Below are 23,553 nucleotides of genomic sequence, written 5' to 3'. Positions count from 1 at the left end.
GACTTCACTTTCCTTCCAGACCACCCCCAGCACAGAGCGTCAAGACCCTCCCCTTCTGTCCCCCCTGCTTTCCCCTCCAATACTTGTCATTCTTTGAGCCCAGGCTGGCCTTCCTACCTTAGCCCTGAGTGCTGTATTACATATGTGTTCCACCATGCTCCATCCATGTTTATAGGAGCAGGATGCAGGGTTTGTAGGACTCTGATAACTGAAGCAAGGCAGTGTGTCCCGTGGGTCTCACGGTCTAGAAGGTCAATGTTCCTAAGGAAGGTCGCACCAAGGTTTTAGGCACCACGTGTCCTGCCCCACCCTGGTCACTCTGCTGCCTCCACATCTCTGACTGTAGCTACACTTTGCACCTGCCACCAGAACTTAGCTCAGGCTACTGTGCCGAAAGAAGTTGAGGATTGTCTTCTTCTTGGCCATCTGCCTTGCTCTTGTGTTCTCTTTAGTAAGTTTGGGACCAAAAGGTGGTGTCTAAATATTCCTGGGTTCCAGAACAATGCCTCCTGCTTGGCATACAGTAGGAAGACAAAATGGCCCTGGCCCTGTGACCAGGTATCACCATGGAAGTAAGATCAAAGTGGCGAGGGCTCTAGCAGGAGAAGGCTATGAACTCTATTGTGTGAGCCAGAAGTAGTAACTGGGGGGCGGGAGGCAGTCTGATGGTATAGGCTGGACAAGAGGCTGCTAGGCTACAGCTGTCAGAGTCCACCCACTCACTAGTCAAACTTGTCACTAGCGGGGAGTCCGCAGGCTCTTGGCCAGAGCTGGGAAGCAGATAAGCACAGCAGGGCTGCTGTGGGCTCTGGCTTCCAGTGTGGTTTCCTCTCTGTCTAGCCTACGGCCAAGATCTGGCTAGGCAGCCAGCAATGGACAGCAAGGAGGTGGCCACAAGAAGTCAAACCTGAGAATTGTGTACATTAACTTCCATTAGCCTCCTGCCCATGATCACCCTCGGTTAGAGAAGAAGCAACAGTGCAGTGAGGCAAAGGACCCCGTAGACACCCGTGGGACACGGGCCCTCAAACCTGAGCCTCCTCACTTCCACAGAGGAAGCAGAGCATGCCAACTGAGATGTGAGAGCTTCAGGTGTGGCTCCCAGAGAGCAGGGAAGATCAGACGCAGAGACCTGGGTCTTAGTGGGGAGGCTGGTCTTCCTTTCTCTTCAGCTAGATGCCATGGTCTTTACCATGCCTGCTCTGCAGGTAGAGGGAAAAGGCTGTCCACTCCATTTGGTTTATTTGTTTGTATTCTGGGCTTGCCTCAAGCCCAATAAATAAGCTAAGGGTGATCAGAACTTCTGCTTCTCCAATGCTGGGATCTCAGGTATGTGTTGGAATGTGCCACTATGACCATGCAGTGCTGGGAATCCGACTTAAGGTCGTGCGCGTAACTCAGTGGCAAGCCTTCTGCCACTGAGTTACATCGGCAACCCTGGGGGTCAACTCTCACTCCCAAGCAGAGCTGGTAGTAGTGACCATAAGCAGATGGCAGAGTGAACACCACAGTTCCTACAGGCAGAAAGACGCTTAAGGGGCATCCCTTTTCAGTGGGCACCAGAGAGCTGTCAACATTTTGGGGTAAGGAAAGCTATGAGAGCAGCCCGGTCCAGCCTTGTGGAGTCGCACCTTAGAAGACGTCGTTTGCTAGAGCTTTCCAGCTTCCTCTTGGTTAGGATGAGGATCCAGACCCAAGTAGCTCCTCAGGTGTATGAGCAAGCATTCTGGCTCCAATCCAGGGCCTCTGCGCGTCTCGCCCCGCCCCTCGGGCTCCTTTAAGAGGCGGGTCTTGGCCGCCAGCCCCGGGGCCTCGGCCAAAGACTGGGACTTTACTCCAGCGGCTGCGGCGGCGGCAAACGAGTCGGAGCTCCATCAGCTGCCGCAGGCACCGCGCCCCAAGGCTGAGCCACGATGAGCGGCAGAGTCGGTGACCTGAGCCCCAAACAGGAGGAGGCACTGGCCAAGGTGAGCTTGCTCTTGGTCTGTCTGTGGCCCTCGCTCCTGGCTGAAAAGCGGCTGTAAGGGACTGTCCTCGCGGGCGGGCGACTGATCGCCCCCGCTTGGCTAGTGCCCAGCGGACCGCTTCTCCTTCAGGGTGAGGACCTCGGGAAGTTTGGTCATCGCGATCTTCAGCATGAGCAGCCCCAGAGGTGCCCCCTTGGGAAGAAGTGGTTGCTTGGAAGCCTTGGGAGGCAGCTGAGGGCACAAAGGCAACATTCATCCTCCGGGCTGGCAGGGACTGGTAGCAGGGCCGTGGGACAGGGGCAGGGCCCCAGGTTTCCTCCCATTTCCGGGAGGTTTTTCTCTTTTGGGGCAGTGGCATATGGAAGGGTCCCTGACAGTTCCTTGGCAAACTCCCCCTAGCTCTTTCAAGGCACTAAGTCACTGTGCGACCTTGGGCCAAACCCTGTCCTGTGTGCTGTGCTCTTCGATGAAATTAGAGGAGTTGTCTGTCGGGCACCTCTTGTGTGTGAAGTCTAAGATGTCCGGGATTCACTAGGTTGGAATCCTTTCGGAGAGAAGAGCTCTCCCCACCCTGGCAACCCAGACCCTTGCCTGAACTTAGTGATGCCACTCAAAAGGAAAGGACCTGACCAGGCTTTGCCTTGGCACCTGGGCAGACAGGGACTTATCTACTCCATTCAAGTTCGGGAGCTGGCACTTCTGGCCAAAAGACTTTATCTCCTCAGTTGCACGGGATCAGAATTGATGGGGTCCAGCCCCAGTGTTCCCAGTTGTGCAGTTTCTTATTTATTCCAGAGTGTGGCAGCAGATGTGGCTGCTGTGTGTGACTTTTTTCCCATGCCAGGTTTGCTGCTGACGTGCAGGCTAAGTCTGTTGGGCATAGGTTTGGTGGGGATTAAGCCAGGGGCTAGGTGAGGTCCTTGGTGAAGGGTGGCCTTCTGCTTGTTGTTTAGATGACCATTGTCCTAACTCTGGGAGCTGCTTTTGGGGGATGGGAGGGTCTGATTAGACCTAGCTGACCTAAGGCAAAGGGCAGAGGTGGCCAGTCCTCATTGGTCCTCTCTGGAGGTGTCCTACAGGTCAGTAACCAGATAAAGGTCTCTGCTGTTGTAGGAGGCTTGGGGCTGCCTGTTTACTACTGGGTAGTGAGAGATCAGGGATAGGGGTGGCTATCCTGGGTCACTGTCCACCTCCCTTGGTGGCTTTCCTAGTATGTTTCCCTTTTGTGGCCACCTGCAGGAGCTGTCTGCTCCATCATGGTTGTCCACCCCCCTCCCTTGGCTTCTTTTGTAGTCTTTCAAACTAGCTCCACTATCATTTTTGAACAAAGTCATTTGAGACTACCAGCTTCCTTTCCTTTGTTCCCCATTCCTTTACCAAGGCGGCAGGAAGGCTGCAGAGGAAAGAGCCTGGATCTGGACTCACATCTGCATCCAGATGTTGGAAGTGTTGCTGAGCCTCTTTGTCTTTCATCTCTCCATCTGTAAAATGGGGACAGCGACACCTCTAGGGGCTCTGGGAGAGATGTAAGACTCTGGGAGAGTGCCAAGACCAGTGCTGTACACATGACAGGTGCTTGGCATACAGACAGCGTTTGCTGTGGCATGGCCAGAGTGCCTGCTATCTCTCACTGTTGGCTGGGAACACACCCACTTGCCCATCAGATTAGCAGGGAGATATGCTCATAAGTGAGGCAGGGCAGTGTCCTCTTCCCTTTCTGTGCCCTCCTCTCCTACCCAGCTCCCCTTGCAACACAGCCAGTGTCTACAATCGTTGTAAAGGAGGGCTCTGGCAAAGGCCCCGATGGAGGAGTGCTCTGGGCAGAGGGAGATGGGCCCGCCCACTCACCCAGCTGTCTCTCCCTATAGTTCCGAGAAAATGTTCAGGACGTGCTGCCCACCCTGCCCAATCCAGATGACTACTTCCTCCTTCGATGGCTCCGAGGTGAGGGAAGAGGGGCTGGGACAGGGGTGTGTTCTGGACAATAGAAGGATGTCCTCTGGAATCCCTGGCAGGCTGGGACAGAAAGACAGCTGGCAATCCCCCCAGGCCCCAGCCCTTCTACAGGATACAGACACGGAAGCTCAGACAGGTGAAGGGACTTGCTGGGTGAGCTGCAGGCAGGAAGAAGATGCGAGTCTCTGGGTCTGGACTGTCAGCAGCCTTTTCGTTTACTTTGTAAGTCTGCTCTGCAGACATAAGGAAAGTTAAGGCCCAGAAAGGCCCTACTATGTGGAAAGTTGAAGCCAGAGCTGAGATTAAAACCAGGGGTCCTGATCCTGTCAGCCTGAATGAAGGGGACTGTGCTTGGGGACTGAGGAAGGCATTACTCCCCCCTCCACAGACCAGGGTCTTGAGTTCTAGTTTTAGCCATGTGCCAGCGTGGCTGTGACATCTGGGCCAAGGTCACAGATCTCTAGGCTCCTCCTCTGAGAAGTGGATTAGGCAGGGTGCCTAACCTTTTTGCAAGACATGGCATGACAAGGACCAACTGTGGAATGGTGGGGACATGCTGCTAGTGTCAGGATCAGACTCGGCCCCTACTCCTACACCTTGTGTCCTCTTCCCTCTCCTTTTCCATTTTTCGAGGCAGGTACCAACTTCCGGACTCTTCTGACACACTTTCATTTTTCTTTATAGAAATTTTATTGCCAGACATATAAATGAGAAAATTCTCCAGAGTTTGATGAGCAGAGCTCCAGTTTTTAGGTAGAATTCTGTCATAAACGTTAAGAGGACAAGACCTGCCCTGTGGCATATCCACACATCTCTGGGCCCCGGAAGACTAGCAACAGACAAATAGATGTCATTTTTGTTTCCAGAAATTTAATAAAGCTGACTTATTCTTGGAGGCCTGCTAGCAACACCCCAGGACAGGTGCACCCAGGAGAGCGATGCGTATGGGCCTCTGGAAGTGTCATTGGCCCACCCTTACCCCGCCACCTGTATGATCTGGCCCCTTTCCCAGTCCACCTAGAGAGGGTGGAGGGGTGGTGTGGGGGTGGCAATGAAGTCAGTCTATGCTGGAGGAAATTTTGGCTTAGCATTTGCTGAAAGGGTAAGGCTAGAAGAAGGTGGGCAGGGAAAGTGGGAAGATAGTAGTCTCCTTAAAGGGCCAGCTCCAAGATGATCCGGTCCTGGAGCTGCTGCTAGGAGGCAGAGGAGTGTGTGTGTGTGTGTGTGTGTGTGTGTGTGTGAGAGAGAGAGAGAGAGAGAGAGAGAGAGAGAGAGAGAGAGAGAGAGAAAGCCATTGGACAGCTCTGCCACTCGGGCCAGTGTGGGGTCTTGGCAGCTGGTTTCCTAGACACTAAACGTTTGCTAGCATTATCCTGGGATGGCATGAACCACTTGTATAAGATCTATTTGATAGTTTAGCCAGGGCCTATGCCTGGGACTAGCCATACCCTTGTAGGATGGCCATTCCCATTTTCCAGATGAGAAAACTTAGTCAGGGCAGGGGACTTCCCTGAGGGCACAAAGCACAATCAGGGCCAGCACCTTTTCCAGCAAGCCACAGCTCCTTCTTTGAAGGGAGCTGCTTGTTCCTGAAGGCAAGCATTGCCTCGTAATCATCTTTGAGCTGCTGAGGATCAAATCCAGGGTCTGTCTGGTGCATGCCAGGCAAGCATTTTTTTTATTTGTTTGTTTGTTTGTTTGTTTGTTGTTTTTTGGAGTCAGGGTTTCTCTGTGTAGCCCTGGCTGTCCTGGAACTCACTCTGTAGACCAGGCTGACCTCGAACTCAGAAATATGCCTGCCTCTGCCTCCCAAGTGCTGGGATTAAAGGCGTGCGCCACCACCACCCAGCCAGGCAAGCTTTTCTATCTCTGAGTTACACCTCTGGTTTCAACGTCTGCTTCATAAAGCAGAGGAAGTTTCCTCTCTGTAGTGTATTGTGTCTCCGATTTTTTGGGCAGCAGCTCTGGCTTAATCAGACCCTATTCCGAATTTAAATTAGGGCTTTTGTTGCCAAAAAAAAAAAAAAAAAAAAAAAACCCAAAAACAAAAACAAAAAACCAACCTCTTTTTATTCCCCCCTCACCTCTTTGATTCTAAAGGAGACCTTTGCAGTAGAATGTGGTATGAGCTTGGGGTTCAGTTTTTTTGCTGGCCCTCTCCACAGACACTTGAGTTTCCACTGCCTCTCTGGCTGGAAGTGAGATCTGGGTACCCACCCCAGCAAGGAAAGTCAGTGAGCAAGACGGAACAGAGGCAGTAGGAGCCCTGGGAGAGAGCATAGCATAGCTGAGTCTGCAGCTTACAGGGCCATGGGATGGGCAAACCTGGCTGCTCCTGGGCCAAGCTATTGTTCAGTGCCCCAAGCCAGGCTTTCAGGTGCTGGTGAGCAGCGTGGAAGGGGCCTAGAAAGACCGGACTCAATAGACACAGCAGAGAAGACCCTGAAGGTTGGATTCTTGGCAGATAATCGTCAACTGGAGAAGTTTCCCCAGATAAGGATGCGTACTGTTAACTACCACTGGATCCCTGTTCTCTCGGGAGATAAGGGTCCTCCTCTCTTCTGTGAGAAACTCATTTTCATGGTCTATCTCCTGTGTTACAAAAGGACGTGCAGTTCTAGCTTCTTTTTTTTTTTTTTTAAGATTTATTTATTTATTATATGTAAGTACACTGCAGCTGTCTTCAGACACTCCAGAAGAGGGCATCAGATCTTGTTACGGATGGTTGTGAGCCACCATGTGGTTGCTGGGATTTGAACTCTGGACCTTCGGAAGAACAGTCGGGTGCTCTTACCCACTGAGCCATCTCATCAGCCCCAGTTCTAGCTTCTTATGTATGTATGGTCAGGCATACATAGTATCTTGTCCAAGGTAAAACACACACAGTGGAGGTGCTGCAACACAGACCAGCATTACACTTGTCCAAAGGCTGTGCCAGCTGCTGGAGGCACAGGAAGGGTGGTAGTGAGGAAATTCCAAAGCCCAGCTTGCCAGACTGGCTGCTCAGATCTGCCAGCAAGGACTTGGCATGCATGGTGGCGGTGGCCTGGCCAACCCTTCCTCGTTTTTAAAAAGTATTTTAAGATGTGTAGTATGTGTGGGGTGAGCAAGGGGGGAAGGACAGTGAGAGAGAGATTGGGGGATGTGGAGTGTATGTCACGGTGCACATGTGGAGGGGACTGGATAACTCTGTGTAGTTATCTTCCATTACAGGAATTCTGGGGAGCAAACTAAAGTTGTCAGGTTGCTGGGCATGCACAGTATGCCCTTCTATCCTTTGAACCATCTCACTGGCCTTTCCCGTCTTCCTTTCTTTCCTCTTCTCTCTCTCTCATTCTAAGATAGTGTTTCAATACATAGCATGAGTAAGCTTGAATTTCCTATGTAGTCCTGGCTGACTTTAAACTTGAGAGCCAGCTGTCTCAGCCTACCATGGCACCCCACCCAGGTTTGTCAGACCTTTAGACATACCATCCTGACCCAGATAGAGGATCGGACTTCAGGAGTGCAGAGTCAGGGTGTATGCTCCCGTTCCCAGAGAGCAATGGCGAAGGGGTCGTTTACAGCCCAAAGGGCAGCCTGTAAGTCTGGGTTCCAGGGCTATCAGCAGATCTAGATGCCAATTAAATCCATGGAGGACATGCAGCCAGGAGGGACAGGTCATAGATCAGAGGCCAAATGGCTCAGTCTCAGAAACTCTTTGAATAGATGAAATGAAGGGGACTGTGGTGAACAGATGGGAGATGCGTTGAAGGGCCCGCCTCTCTATAGAGGGAGTGGAGGCTTAGCTGGCACACAGGTGTGAAGGATTTGGGGTTTCAGTTGACTCTAAGCTCCACTTGAATGAAAGGCATGACTGCTGCCAAGAGAATTCTGAGGGTTTATCGGAGAAGGGGCAAACAAGACCTGGGCTCAGCTCATGAGGTTCACTGGGGAGTGCCCTGACCAGGGGGACAACATCCAAAAGGGAAGCATTAGGATGGTCACGAAGTCGAGTGTGAGACAAGACGTTTCCAAGGACAGGATGCACCGCGGGAGGGAAGGCCCTGGAGGACCGCACAGAATGCATGTTTTGGGAGGGCTGTTGCATGACCGGAGACAACCCTGTCTCTGGAGTAGAGAGCAACATACAACTGGTACTCATGGCAACCCTGGTTATCAGGAGTGGCCTCAGGGACAGTGAAATCTTGGGTTCAGATTTGAGAACAACTTGTTGGAGTGGGCCCAGGTGAACTGACTCAAAAACCCGTTATACTCCTTTAAAGAATGTGTGGGTCCTTTAGAGAAATGTCAGGATTAGCTGGAGGCATATCAACTCCTCTACCTTTCCAAGATGTTCGGCCAACTCTGGCCCCAGATTCTGGGGTAGCTGTGTTCATCTTTGAACTGTGGCTCAATCTCTCAGGGTTCGATGTTATGCGGTGGCAGAGATAGATTTTGTCCTTGTGGGGTATGGCCAATTGATAAAAGGATCCAGGGTTCACTTTCTCTGAGATATGACCCTTTACCTGATTATATGCCCAGATACTCTGACCCCACTCCCAACTGCCTTGAACTTGACCTGTCTACTCCACAGACTCAGGGCTGTGTTGTTTTGCAAGCCCTCAGTGAAGGCTCTGAGCCAAAGCTGACAGTTGGCTGGGGGGACACAAGGGGGTTTGGCCCCAGCCTGAAAGCGGGTCCCTAAGACCTGCAGTCTGACACCCAACCATGACCATGCTTTTGTTGCAGCCCGAAGCTTTGACCTGCAGAAGTCAGAGGCCATGCTCCGAAAGGTGAGCATCCATTGCTACCACGGTTCCTCCCATCTGACTCACATCTTGCCTGGACTTCTCCTGCCTACCCATCACCCACCCCATCATAGATTTTGGTTTGTGTGACCCAGCCAACGATTGTTGCTTTATCCCTGAGGGACAAAGTGCATTTCCTTCCCTGGAAATATCAGGTTTTCCTACCTCTGGAGCAATCAACAATGATATTCTTGCTGAGGTAGCTGAAGAAACTGGGGCCTCCTTTTCTACTCCTGTTCAGGTCCTTTTAGGGGTCACCTGTGGTCTGGTGGTCGGCTTGTGCTGACCTAGTTCCTATTCAAGACCCCACCCCCACCACGCACCTCATGCTTCCTAATTCTTCCGCTTCGTACTTCCTAAATCTGTGTATTTGCAGCATGTGGAATTCCGGAAGCAAAAGGACATTGACAAAATCATCAGCTGGCAGCCACCAGAGGTGAGGACAAATTATCCCACTCCATTCCTGTGTAAGGATGCTTCTAAGACTCACAGTTCATATCATGGCTGAAATTGCCAAAGGAGTCCCTAGAGTTGCAAAATAGGTATCTTCGGGCACCCAAGGGAGAGAGGTGGAAGGAGAGACCAGTGAACCCGGGAAAGACGTGGATGTTTTGGGCCTGCCCACCAGGTGTTGTTGCTATGTCTTTGGCCAGGTGATCCAACAGTATCTGTCAGGCGGCAGATGTGGCTACGACTTGGACGGCTGCCCTGTCTGGTACGACATCATCGGCCCTCTGGATGCCAAAGGTCTGCTGTTCTCCGCCTCCAAGCAGGACCTGCTCAGGACCAAGATGAGAGACTGTGAGCTGCTTCTGCAGGAGTGTATCCAGCAGACCACAAAGGTGGGTAGGTGGCCTACCTGCCACCGAAAGTGACTGGATCACGGTGGAGGCATTCCTGGAGAGGCAGGATGTCACATATGGGTGGAGGCACAGCCTCAGGGTTTGTTTTTCATAGACCTGACATCTCAAGGTTTTAGATGAACATAATGTCACCAATCCATCTTTCTTCTCCTCTCTCTCTCTCTCTCGTTTCCTCTCTCCCTCCATTCCTTTGCCTGGAGACTGAACCCAGGGAGGGCCTTGTGTGTGTGTTAGGCAAGTGTTCTACTCCACCACTGAACTGCACCTCCATATTGTCATGCTTTTGCTAAGTAAAACTTAAAATTCCCATCTGTTATTGCCACAATGAATTCCCACAAAGTATAGGAACGGTGTACAGGGAAGATCTGGGAATGAAAGGCAGTCCTTTACCCGAAGACGCTTGGCTTAAGAAGACCTCACTAGGGCGAGGAATGGATCTCAGTTGGTACAGCGCTCACAGCACACTCAGGGCTTCCCCACCCACTACAGCAAAAACCACCTTGCATTGCAGCAAGCTGAGTGGAACACGCCTGCAATCCCACGATCTACAGGTCCGAGGCAAGAGGGTCTTGATTTTGAAGCTAGCCTGGACTATATAGTGAGACCCTAGACACAAGCAAAAGAAAAGCAAAAACTATAAATTATTACAGCTGGAGATATCGCTCAGTGAAAGGCAGCTGGCCTCACACAGGCAGGGGCCTAGGTTTAATTCTCAGCTCAACAGAAAACCCAGAAAGACAAAGAAAACCATCTCAATACATTGTTGGAGAACTTTTGTTTCTGTGAGGACCAGTGAGATCTTATTTTGAACTAAGCTACCCTTGGGCAAGTATGGGGGTGGGGGTACTCCTGGCACAGATGGACCCAGAACCCCTGCTTTTCCAAGTGTACTTTCAAGAGATCAGGGCGACAGTTCCCTTGCTAAGACAAAGACTGAAGACATGGTTCAGCCGGTAAACAGACTTGCCAGCAAGGCTGAGAACCTATGGGGTGGAGGAGGAGAGCTAGCGTCCCCAAATTGTCTTCTGCACTGCACACTGTAGCATGGACTCACAGACACAGACACAGACACAGACACAGACACACACACACACACACAGACACACACACACACACAGACACACACACACACAGACAGACAGACAGACACACACACACACACACACACACACAGAGAGAGAGAGAGAGAGAGAGAGAGAGAGAGAGAGAGAGAAATGTAAGTTTTTTAAAAAGAAAGGAAGGACTGAGGACCAAGACGGAGGTGTCCCTCACCTTTTTCCCCACCCCTACCCCCCACCCACAAGTTGCAGAAGTATTAAAGTGTGGGTGCCTCTCAGCACTATTATTTAGATGCTCACAAAGAGCCCACTCAGTACAGAACCCCTGAGAGGCTGGGCACACAAGAGAGGTTCAACTTGCTGCTTCCTTAGAGCTTAGGCAAGATGGAGAGCATCTATGCCTGAGTGAGAGGCCCAGGGGCTGCATTGGTGCTACCAGGGAGCACAGTCATTGGCAGGAAGACAGAGGCCCTCAGGAGAACCCAAAGGACAGAGGGGACCTCAGACATGATCTTGATCCACCCAGTCATTTGCAAGATGAGGAGTTTGTCTAGGTCAGTATCCCTCCATAGGTGATACCTGCGTGTGAAAAACCTGGGTCCAGCCCCCATGCACTGCTTGCTCTGTGTGTACCTGAGCGGTCAGCATGGACCCTGAATTAGTTCTCCAGCAGGGTGGAGTGATGGCTGCCTCTGTCTGTCTGTTCCCTGTAGCTAGGGAAGAAGATAGAGACCATCACCATGATTTATGACTGTGAAGGACTCGGCCTCAAGCACCTCTGGAAACCTGCAGTGGAGGCCTATGGAGAGGTGAGAGGCAGGGTGTGGGGGCAGGAGGAACTGCTCAGCTAGGCTTGGCTTACTCAGAGGGTGGGGGGGGGCGCCGTGGCCTGCAGGCCTGAGCTACTGAAACTAGACCAATTCTATCCCTTAGTTCCTCACCATGTTTGAAGAAAATTATCCTGAAACACTGAAGCGTCTGTTTGTTGTTAAAGGTAAGTTGCGAAGTTCTGGTGATGAAGTCACATGGGAACACGAGACTGAAACTATTACTTGGGGGCAGACTGAGTGAACAGTGAGCCAAAGAGGTCACTGTTCCTGACGTTGACCCAAGGTTAAGGTCCCAAGTGCCTGACGTTGACCTTAACCTGTACAGATGCTTTACAGCTCCCAGAGCATTTGAGCCACCAGGCCCAGTAGGCTTCAGGCTGGTGCTGCCATAGTGGGAAGCTAGGTGGTCACAACCCTTGCACAGATTGGGAGCTGGACCTCAAACATGCCTGGCTGAGCCTCACGCTGAGCCGCTGAGCCCATGGGCAGAGGTGGGTGGTACTGAGTTAATCTTGCTCTCAGCTTCACATGGTCTTGTCTCTTCCAGCTCCCAAGCTGTTTCCTGTGGCCTATAACCTCATCAAGCCCTTCCTAAGTGAAGACACTCGGAGGAAGATCATGGTTCTGGGGGGTAAGTAGCCCAGACTCTACAGAGGTGTGTGAACCGAGTTGGTTCTGGCTTTAGAGGTATGGCCACAGCCTCGGGGGCTGTCTTCTGCTTTAGGAGTAGTTGGGACACAGGGGCAAGTGGAGACAGTCTGTGCCTTCCTGTTATGTTTTTTTTTTTCTCCCTTGCCTCAAGTTTATTTGTAAAAACAATATAGGTCACTGGTAATCTGCAAATAGCATGCAGGCAGGTGTGCCACAGCAGTCTGTCTGTCTTCACGTTGGCAGGAGCCTTTCCTATGGGACCTTCACAGGGACCTGGGCACCTTTGGGAGCCTGGGCTGGAGCTGAAGCCTGGGCCTTAGCTGGAGCTGTGGCCTCTGCCTTGGTTTGAACTTTGGGCTTTGGTTGGCAGAGCCTCTGACCCTTGGCAATGTAGCTTTGAATCTGCTTCCCAAGCTTGGGGTGAGCGATAAAAGCCAGATGGCTGAGTTTGCGGCTGGGGCCCTTTGGCATCTTGGGCTTGATGGCCTGAGGCTTCACCAGGGCCTTGATGGCCTCTGCGCGCGCACTCACTGCCTTTGCATTGTTGGCCTGCATCTTCTTCAGGCCTTTCTTGTTGTGCGTCTCGGCAAAGTGCATGTTCCTCAGGAACTTGGGGTCAACCCCCTTAGGAGATTCGTATCTTTGAGACCGGGTTCCTTGATGCCATTTCTATGCCATTTGCGGTGGGACTGGTTGTGTGTGGTGTGGTTCTTGGACTTGGCCACGTCTGCATGGTAACTGGCGGCTCCCCACCTTCCTGTTTTCATAAGGACATACTTTCTTTTCCACATACTCTAGAAGCAAGCCCTGGGCTCACCATGCAGTCAGAGAGCAATGGGATTCTTATCCTTGAGGGGCTTAAGCTAGGGGAAAGGGGACTTCAGAGAAAAGGCCATGGAACAAACCAGAAGGCACTAGAAAGAGCATCAAGAGGGTGCCATGGAGATCATTTTGGGACAAATACCTTTTCTGTGCCAGATCCAGGATGAGGTGTTGCGTTGCCAGGATTATTAAGACAGAGTCCCTTGGCTAGCTCTCAGGGAAGAGAGATACAAACGTGCATGGTGTGATACATGGAAGAAAGAGGAAACCACAATGTACAGTCACACCTTGGCACAACACCCATCCCTCCCGAGTTGATATGAGAGCCATGTCCGCCCAAGCTAATACAGCAACGTGAGAGAGCTGGCCACATGAAACAAAGCAGAAAAGTAAAAACTACAAAGCCGGGTATAGCAAAAGTCAAGACTGAAAAGGGAGCCAGAGCCAGGCCACAATCCAGGACACCATGCTGAGAGGCTAGATCATGACTCTGTAGGCCCTGAGCACCAGAGAAGTGCTTGGCAGAGAGTTCCACAACTGGCTTGTACTCAGCAGCAAGGCCATGAAAGCCAGATGCCGGGTCGCATGCCATGTGTTGCCCATGCAAGAGATGATGTAAACTGAGGCAGTATCCTCAGGGAAAGAGGAGGAAAGGCTAGCTGGGCTTACAACTTACCTAGGAAGCAAAACATCAGAGTTCAATGGGCTTCACATAATGAATGGATAGTAGTATTCGGCCGGAGCGAACAACTCTCGGGACGAATGTGGGCCCACTGAGGCTGGCCACGCAAGACCTACCTATGCTGAGCATGCAGGAGTCTGAAGTGAACTTTGGGGGGGTTTCCAAGTTCAAGTGCAGGCCGAGTAAACGGAGCTCATGGGGAAGAGTGGGAAGTCACTAGTGACACTGGCAAAGAAGTAGGGACTGTATATGCAGAGAAGTGGGGAGAATGTGTGACCCCAAAACCAGCCAGGAAGACACACAAGAACTAGGTCCCCTGGCAACAAGGAGTGGACTGATGGCTATGAAGGTGGACTGAAACTGGCTCTGGAGCTGAGCTGGCAGGAGTAATAGAGATTCTGAAGGTGCCTACAAGGCTGCTTTAAATAACGCACTGCACAGGGTGGTTGTGAATTGCTTCTTTTTTTTTTTTTTTGTCTCTGTTTTTGTTTTTGTTTTTGAGACAGGGTTTCTCTGTGTAGCCCTGGCTGTCCTGGAACTCACTCTGTAGACCAGGCTGGCCTCGAACTCAGAAATCTTCCTGCCTCTGCCTCCCGAGTGCTGGGATTAAAGAGTGAATTGCTTCTTGACCTTTGGGCTAAGGTCAAGTGAGAGCGGCAACTTGGGGCTGGGAAGGTGGTGAACGGCTATGATCCCAGCACTTTGGAGGCTGAGAAGCTCCAGTTCCAGGCCTGTCTGGGCTGGGTTCTAAGTTCAAGGCCAACCCAGGTTTCCTAGTGGGGCCCTGTCTCAAAACAACAGTATGGGCTGGGTTGGTTCCACAGGTGGGCAGATGCTTGTCATCCAGGGCTCATGACCTGAGTCAAGACTGCCAGGTTCCACAGTGGAAGGAGAGAAACAACTCCCAAAGGCTGTCCTGTTTCCACACATGCACCATCCCCAACACACACATGCACTGCACACACATATGACAGCAATAGAGTTTTAAAAAAAGAACAAAAATACATTTATGATATCTCAGGACTAGGGAGGCAGAAGCAGGTTGAAACTACATAGTGAATTCAAGGCCAGCCTTGGTTACTGAGACCCTGTTACAAAGAGAGGGGCTTAGGCGCCAGAGTGCCAGTGTTGGCTGTGGAGGTATTTCCTAGAGATGGGAAAGCCTCTGCCTTAACCCAGCTCTCCCGCTCAGCCGGGAGAAGATAGAAAGTCAGAGCAATCAGTTTTTATGGTTTCTGGTTTTACTGCTGCTACCACCCACCAAGTGCTGAGGTGGTTTGGTTCCCTGGCAGCAGAGCTATGTAGGAGGTTCAGTCTGTTCTCCTACCCACACTTAAAATTCTTTCAACCAAATGTGCCTTAGGCACATTGGGAAGAACCGAGATCCCCAACAGAGGAGAGATAAAAGTTACTTCCGGGTGGTCACTGGAGTTTAGCAGTGTCAATGAAATCACCCCAAGGCCACAGATACCCGAGGGTGGGCAGACACAGGACAGTCAGAGTTACAGTCATCTGTGCAGAGGACGTGAGGCTAGTCCCCGGCCTGGAGCTGCTGACTGATAGTCAGCTGATAGTCTATATAATTAGAGTGGTTTGTGGTATTAAGGTATTGTGCCAGGCTAGTCTTTCTTAGGAAAATAGTTCTCAGCATTGCTGCTCCATTCAGGAGAGGATTTGGTTCGAAAAACAACAAAAAGCAGCCAATCTGCTCAAAACAAGAACACAAGTGACGTGGGCAGAGTACAGACAAGTAAGCCCATTTAAGAGGTCACTCTCCAGTGAGGTACTCACTCAGTAAATCATGACTCAGCCCAGTGAAGTGTGGGAGAAGAGGGGAGATCAGCATCACTGGGTGAGAACCCGTGGATTCAAGACTTCTGGTCCGGCCGTGTGCTCCTCTGCATGGAATACAGTTCCCACCTTTGTCCATTTGGCTTTTATTTTGATGTTTGTATCCTTTTTTGGGAGAGGTAATATACTAATTTACAAAGCCCTCTTAGATATCCTCAATTCATTCTGCTGCCCTCACAATCCTGCACAGCAGGCAGCTCAGAATGCAGTAGGTTCCTGAGGTTGTTGAGCTGGTCAGTCGCCGTGATGACAGCAGCACCCAGTTTCTGAATCCTGGACCAGACAGGGTTGTTTTCTGGGTAGTGGCTCTTCCTAACTCCATAAGCACATATCACATGCTCCGGAAGTGCCACCTTCCCGCCTCAAACTGATGATTCTCCTGCCCACAACTGTGCTCCATGTGTGTACACACACACACACACACACACACACACACACACACACACACACTTTATACACACACACACACACACACACACACACACACACACGCACACATACACGCACACACGCACACACACTTTATACACACACACACACACACACTTTATACACACACACACACACTTTATATACACACACACACACGCACGCGCACGCACACGCACACGCACACACATACACACACACACACACTTTATACACACACACACACACTTTATACACACACACACATACACTTTATATATACACACACACATACACTTTATACACACACACACACACGCACACACACGCACACGCACACACACACTTTATACACACACACACACTTTATACACACACACACACTTTATACACACACACACACGCACACACACACACACACGCACACGCACACACACACTTTATACACACACACACACACACTTTATACACACACACACACTTTATACACACACACACACACGCACACACACACACTTTATACACACACACACGCACACACACGCACACACATACACTTTATACACACACACACACACACACACACACACACACACACACACACATATATCCTTTTAGGGTAGGGCCCACCACCTTTCTGCCTCTTCAGGGCTGGCCATCAGGTATGAAGTCTTGCCTAGTGACACCTTTCTGTCCTTCTCTCTCCTGCCAGCAAACTGGAAGGAGGTTTTACTCAAACATATCAGCCCTGACCAGCTGCCTGTGGAATACGGAGGCACCATGACAGATCCTGACGGAAATCCCAAGTGTAAATCTAAGGTATGGGCCACCGGCTGGATGTCAGTGGGGAGGACCTTAGCTCAGATGTGCACCCCAGTTCACCCCGGGCTCTGTTTCTAGATCAACTATGGGGGCGACATTCCCAAGCAGTACTACGTGCGAGACCAGGTGAAGCAGCAGTATGAACACACCGTGCAGGTCTCCCGAGGCTCCTCCCACCAAGTGGAGTATGAGATTCTTTTCCCGGGCTGTGTCCTCAGGTAGGACTGGCTGCTTCTAGGGACCCGAGCTTTTGTAAACGCCAGTGGGTAGGCTGGGGTGGAAGAACCCAGCTGCTATGGACACACATACACACACGGGTGGATGTCCTCTGCAGGTGGCAGTTTATGTCGGAGGGATCAGACGTGGGTTTTGGGATTTTCCTGAAGACCAAGATGGGGGAACGGCAGCGGGCAGGGGAGATGACGGAGGTGCTGCCAAACCAGAGATACAATTCCCACATGGTGCCTGAGGATGGAACCCTCACCTGCAGTGAGCCAGGCATCTGTAAGTATCTGAGTCTTGGCAACACTTGAAGCACATTACCTTTCTGCTTATGATGTATCCCTTCCTCAGAGGACTGGTCACCTCACGGTGTTAGTGCAGGAAGGGGCACTCTCTGGGGTCACCTGTCCTGGCACAGGAAAAGTAGAATTGTAAAAATGCAGTGCCTTGCTTAAGGGGTCCCAGATAACTAACAGCTGGCTAGGCCTCTGCCCTGATATTCCCAAGAAGAGGTGAATCACTGTAACAGGTGAGAACAGGAGTTCAGAACATCTACTTCTGGGAGCTGGGCATGGTGGAGCACTCCTGCAATGCCAGAACTTAGGAGGCTAAGACAGGATTGTAAGTTAAGGCCAGCCTGAAGTACACAGGCTTTGTCCAAGGCTGACTAGGTCCGAGACAGCAGCCAGACAGTTAGAAGCAGGAGACGCAGAACTGACTGTGTGGGTGGAGGGAATCTCCACAGGGCATAGCATGCCAAAAAAAGGCCAGCCCTGAAATCTGAGCACCGCTCACCTCCAGGTTGACCAAAAAGCAGGTCCAGGACACGGGAAGGCAGCTTACACATGTCAGAAACCCTCACAGACAGTCATTTGGTATTGGCTTAAATCCCTTCAACCCGGAGGTTATAGTCCTCAAATGTGTCCAACAGAAACCTTTACAAATACATAAAGCTAGAGGGACCAAGAAGTTCCTAGCAGCTGATAAAGCCAGTGGCACAGCATATAGCCACAAAAAGGTCCATCTATTACAGCAAAGCACCATGGAGCCGTTAAAAAGGACACACTGACAGCTAAGATGTTAATTCACATTAAGCAGGTAAATGTGAAATGCTGCGTGTGTGGTACATGTTTACTGAGGTTGAGGGGAAAGAGTATATACAGAAAGGAACTCTGGGAAACCTACACTAACTTAGGATACTTATAGAGGGCTTTCTCTTCCACTATTTCTGTAACTATATTCTACAGTGTTATGTGGTATGGTATGGTATGGTATGGTATGGTATGGTATGGTACGGTATGGTATAGTATGATATAGTATATATAGTATAGTACTAGTAAATAGTATAAAAAGAACAAATGTATGCCAGCCACACACAAGCCAGGCAAATTTCTAATTTCTTTCCTGACAGAGCCAAAGGATGGAGGGTAGAAAAGTGCCAAGCTAGGGCTTTGCATTCAGATCTGAGCTGGGCTTGCCCCGCTGGCTATGTGTGTAGACTTGGGCAAATGACTCAGCCTTCCTAAGTCTGTTTCCTGATTGCTGCAACTGGGATCTTACAGAGATGCCAGCTCACATGTGATAAGATCTGTGAGGCTATGGTGTGATGTCAGAGACAGAGCATGCGACTCAGCACCTGTGCCCATCAGTGTTATTATTACCAGGACAACTGGAGAGCAGAGCATTCCCGGAGGCTATGAGGGAGGTGGGAGACATCCTGGGCTCGGTTGCTGAGGCAGCGGCACAGGGCTATCTGTACTAGCTCTGCAGATCCTTCTACCCAGTAGCCTGCAGTTCTGGTGCTCCCTACCTTCAGGTACATTGTACACAATCCAGCTCCCCGGGGAGCAGGGTCACCCTTTTTAGAGAGCAGCCAGATCTCAGGAGAATGCATGCACTCTGCTGCACTAAGAACAAGGCTTAGCACAGGCTAGACACTGTCATCCACAAAGGAAAAAGCTCATTATACACTGGAGGTTTACTTTTCTTTAAAAGACGAGGAAGCTCAAGGCTGGAGACGCCACTCAGCAGATAAGAGACCTTCCTGAGGTCCCAAGTTCAATTCCCAGGACCCACATGGTGGTTCCCAACCATCTGTAATGGGATCTGATGCCCTCTTCTAATGTGCATGAGGACAGACACTCATAAATTAAAATAAATTTTTAAGAGATGAAGAAGCTATGGTAGAGATAGACAAGAGATGCTCTCTTACACATTATGTTACTAGTGTAGACACTAAGAGAGGATACTAGAGGCTCCTAGCCACAGACCGTCCAAGAAACAAGACATTTATCCTTGATGTGATAAGAGTCTCAGATCAAGGAAGTGCTTCCCCAAAGGCCATGGAGGGGCTGGAGGGCTCCAACTCAGTTGCTTCTCTCTCGTATCTGAAGGATAAACAGCTTTCAATACAACCAGGATGGAACTGCAAATCCTCAATTTACTTTACTCCTCCTTGGATCTGTTCCCTGCAAGATCGCTTACCTGCCTGGGGTCTGCTTATTTGCTGACTTTACTCCTCCTTGGATCTGTTCCCTGCAAGATTGCTTACCTGCCTGGGGTCTGCTTATTTGCTGACTTTCCTCCTCCTTGGATCTGTTCCCTGCAAGATTGCTTACCTGCCTGGGGTCTGCTTATTTGCTGACTTTCCTCCTCCTTGGATCTGTTCCCTGCAAGATCGCTTACCTGCCTGGGGTCTGCTTATTTGCTGACTTTCCTCCTCCTTGGATCTGTTCCCTGCAAGATCGCTTACCTGCCTGGGGTCTGCTTATTTGCTGACTTTCCTCCTCCTTGGATCTGTTCCCTGCAAGATCGCTTACCTGCCTGGGGTCTGCTTATTTGCTGACTTTCCTCCTCCTTGGATCTGTTCCCTGCAAGATCGCTTACCTGCCTGGGGTCTGCTTATTTGATGGAGGAGCAGAGTCAGGCCACAGCATAAAGTTCCCCTTCCCAGATGGAAAGGCAGCATGGGAGGAGAGGTAGGACCGGGTGTCATTTGGAGGCAAGGTTGTAGAGACCATGGATTAGGTGGGAGGGCCGTGCTTCTGAGGGCCAGGTAACCCCAGAGAAGTAGTTCTGAATCCAAGAACCAACATTTCCTTCCTACAGTGTCTACTGTCCCCATTACTATTCTGAAATGAAACTCAGAGATAATGTAACACACCTACATACAACTTTTTTTTAATTTAAAGATTTATTTATTGTATGCTTTAAGTACACTGTAGCTGTCTTCAGACACTCCAGAAGAGGGCGCCAGATCTCATTACAGATGGTTGTGAGCCACCATGTGGTTGCTGGGATTTGAACTCAGGACCTTCGGAAGAACAGTCAGTGCTCTTAACCGCTAAGCCATCTCCCCAGCCCCCTACATACAGCTTTAAAATCAATACTCTATCTGGAATATAAGGAAAACAAAAGGAAGCCAATGTGAATAGAGTAATTATGAAGCAGCAGGAACTCAACCCAGAGCTCCCTGCATGCTAGGCAAGAGCTCTAACCCAAACCTCTGGCTCTAGACCTGTAATTTAGACATTTTCCACTACAAACATGGGAGGGCAAGAGGATACCTTTTGTTCTGCGTCCCTAAGGAACAGCATCTTTCCCTTGGGTCTCCATGAGCCTGTGAGTACATGACTAGTGTCACACTGAGACATTCGGATGCTGGAGTGGCAGTGACAGCCCCTTCCTCTGTGCCTGCTGTAAGGCCCTTGCATCTCAGTGCTGGTCTAAGGAGATCACAGTACAGTGAACTTGGGTTGCCAAGGCTGTCATCAGAACCAAGAGGAAAGAGTAGGGCATCTGCAGGGCCCCTTGCAGAGACGAGGGACTAGGAGTCTGTAGGTGCTGTGCTAACTACCCGCCTCATGCAATCTATCCAGGGGTGAGAAGAGGGGAAGACGTCAAGAAAGCCAGAAAGCGGCCCAGAAGGGAGGCCCTGCTGCTTTTGTTCTGTGTTTAGCTGTCTTGAAGGGGCATTTGAGTGAAATGGAACAAGCTTGCAAAGAGACAGGCTGAGAATGAAAGCAAGCCTGTTCAACTGCCAGGGCTTAGAAGCTGTCTCTGCCAACTGAGTCCACCCTCTTCCCAGAGGAAAGCACAGCTAACAGCCTTCTCACCTGCCAGCCTACCAAAGGGTGTCTGTCCCTTCAGAGACACATTTCCATAACAAGCCTGGCAAGTGCTTGCTCAGACACATTCACCACAGGATGTGAGAAAACCTTCCCTTCAAAAGGGCTGTGGAGTTACTCCTGGGTGCTAGGATCAGAGATCTCTGAGTGTAGACAAACAAAAAGGCCAAAACGTTTTGGTTTTACACAGAAATTAACAAAAATGTTACAAATTGTTCTACACTTATCATAGCCTCTGCATGTATCTTAGACATTCCTCCCAACACCCTGTCCTTTGTCTATATGGCCAGTCTGGACTCAAACAGTGTATATATAGTACAGGCTGCCCTTGAACTTCTGACCCTTACCTTCCTGTGTTGGGATTACAGGGGTACCACCATGCCCAGCTAAAGCTCTTTCTTTTTATGTCAGAAAAGTGTTTCCCTATATGGATTACAGCACAAATCCCTTGGGCAATTTTCCTTCTGTGACCAGCCCATCCTTTTGTCATTATGGGCAGGCGTGCAGCGAGCATCCTGGTCCCGTCAATCTTCCCAGAGGGTAAGCAGCTGATTCATACAGTCTGCAGGGAAGCAGAACGGGCTGGGGTTCCCAGGGTCCAAACGAGACAGTACTACAGTCAGGAATGCAAACCAGAAGGAAGCCCAACCCCACTGTGGCTCACCGTGTGCCCTAGAACCCTTGGAGCTGAGCTAAAGTCGGACTGTTGCTGACTTCAGAGTTGTGAGGAAGAACGGGATCACACATATAGACTACAAACCCATGGTTTCACACATAGACTGTATCCTCACAAGCACTGAGGCTGCCAACATTATTCTGCCTGTGTAACAAAGCCATGACTTTGGCCTTGGAGACCTTTTCCTTCCAAGCTGTTACAGATGTGAGTCTCTGTCCCGCGTCTCACTTGGCCTGTTCTGCATTTTCACACCAGTTTTCACTTTCTGAACACACTCATCCAGACTGAGTTCCAGGGGACCAAGGGCTGTTACACCACTTTCGCCTCCATCTCCTACCACACCACCTTGCTCAGTCAGTACAAACCAGTCCCTTCACCACCCTCTACCTCTGGGGGGAACTGCCTGAATGCTTGGTTTTCTGCTTCCTCAGATGTTCTGCGGTTCGACAACACCTACAGCTTCATCCATGCCAAGAAAGTCAGTTTCACCGTGGAGGTCCTGCTTCCAGACAAAGCAGCCGAAGAGAAGATGAACCAGCAGGGGGCAGACACCCCCAAATAACACCTCGCCCCTGCAGCAGGCCTGGCCCCCCCAATGTCTTCCTGTCAGTTTCTTTAGTCATTTTCCTGCAACCAATTAGCCCAAAGAAACTGGGCTGGAGGGAAGACTTCAGACTGGACGGAGCTCCTGTTCAGAATCAGAATGAGGATAAATAGCTAGATGGGTCCTCGTCGTCAGAATACTAAGGGGTCTCCAGGGACCGGCTGTAATGATGTCTACCCTGTAGACTTTGCCAACTTCACCTGCCCAGGAACAGCTGAGACAGGGAGGGAAGGGTACACAGGATGGTGGCAGGGAAGAACTTAGAAAGAAGTGAAGCGATTGGATGTCATACTCAGGGAAGCCAGCTGCTGGGGAGAAACTTGCTCCTAAATGAACATGGACCAAACCTCCATGATTGTAATGATGGTTGCAAGGTAGCAGGCCACTAGATGTGATGGGTATCCAAAGCTCTTTGAAACTTTTTGTCATAAGCCTTGAGTCTCTCGTCCCCCCCCCCCCCCAATCTCAGGAGTAACCCAAGTCAGCACTGGAAGGAAGGCTAACAGCCCCCCCCCCCAGAACCTCATTAACTCCTGGGTTCCACTGGCTGCCTGTTTAAACCCTCCACAAGCACAAGGGTAATTAATTTCAGGGATCATAGATAGGAAAGGACCAAGGAGGCGGTGGGTGGGCCCCAAGCCTCTCACTAAGTAACCCTCCGCTTGAGCAGCCCTACACAAAGATGACAATTGGGGCTGAGACAGCACTGAGTGCACTTCCCAGTCCAGTCTCCCACAGTGCCTGAGAACCAGTCTCCTGACAGGAGCAAGGGCTTGGTGGGCCCTTCTCTGTGGAGGCGTGTAATAGCAGCAGTGGCTTCCTCTTGCCTGGGGATGCAGGTAGCCAGGGTGGGCGGTTTCCCGGGAAGGTAGCCATAGCTGGGCAAACATTTGAGCCAGGGTAAAGAGGGGGGCCAGGCACAGGTGACCTTGCAATAAAAAGCTCTTGACCCCACACAACTTGAGAGCCAGGTTACAGGCTGCCCAGAATTCAGGAAGGATGCCCCAGGCCCTTGCGGGGTCTGCCTTTTCCTCTGAACGAGGCGTTGGCCCAGCCTCGTCTCAGGAAGCGGAGGGAGCTCTGGGCAGGTGCAGGGATGGCAAGCAGAGAGGGCCGAGGCTACCCAGGATCTAGTCACACATCTCAGGGGCACAGCCTGGCCTTGGTTTACAATGCTGTTAGGTACATTAACCAATGAATAAAGTGATCAATTTTCAAAGCAAA

At 50.7% G+C, this 23,553-nt stretch overlaps 1 protein-coding gene and 1 long non-coding RNA gene across 2 annotated transcripts in view; one reads left to right on the top strand and one right to left on the bottom strand.

The window, feature by feature from the left end:
* Gm51934 overlaps window positions 1-2,243 on the bottom strand; it is an 8,225-nt gene extending 5,982 nt beyond the window's left edge. The window contains exon 1 of the long non-coding RNA XR_003949841.1: window positions 1,632-2,243. This is a non-coding gene — a long non-coding RNA (predicted gene, 51934). The remainder of the gene's footprint in view (window positions 1-1,631) is intronic.
* On the top strand, window positions 1,863-23,553 carry Sec14l2 (SEC14-like lipid binding 2). The gene is made up of 12 exons (NM_144520.2): window positions 1,863-1,967; window positions 3,836-3,911; window positions 8,655-8,698; window positions 9,090-9,149; window positions 9,367-9,555; window positions 11,348-11,443; window positions 11,568-11,628; window positions 12,012-12,095; window positions 16,591-16,697; window positions 16,779-16,918; window positions 17,035-17,204; window positions 22,157-23,553. The coding sequence occupies exons 1-12, from the start codon at window positions 1,914-1,916 to the stop codon at window positions 22,285-22,287; spliced, it is 1,212 nt and encodes a 403-aa protein (NP_653103.1). The 5' UTR covers window positions 1,863-1,913; the 3' UTR covers window positions 22,288-23,553.

This window comes from Mus musculus, chromosome 11 (genome assembly GCF_000001635.26).
Source record: "Mus musculus strain C57BL/6J chromosome 11, GRCm38.p6 C57BL/6J".
Classification (NCBI taxonomy): domain Eukaryota; kingdom Metazoa; phylum Chordata; class Mammalia; order Rodentia; family Muridae; genus Mus; species Mus musculus.
This window is presented reverse-complemented; position numbering and strand designations above follow the sequence as displayed.

Excerpts from the sequence above, each read along its gene's own strand:
- Sec14l2 (NM_144520.2), top strand. The coding sequence starts at position 1,914 with ATGAGCGGCAGAGTCGGTGACCTGAGCCCCAAACAGGAGGAGGCACTG. Across the intron at positions 8,699-9,089 it reads CAGAGGCCATGCTCCGAAAG|CATGTGGAATTCCGGAAGCA; the intron begins GTGAGCATCCAT and ends GTGTATTTGCAG. Across the intron at positions 11,444-11,567 it reads CAGTGGAGGCCTATGGAGAG|TTCCTCACCATGTTTGAAGA; the intron begins GTGAGAGGCAGG and ends TCTATCCCTTAG.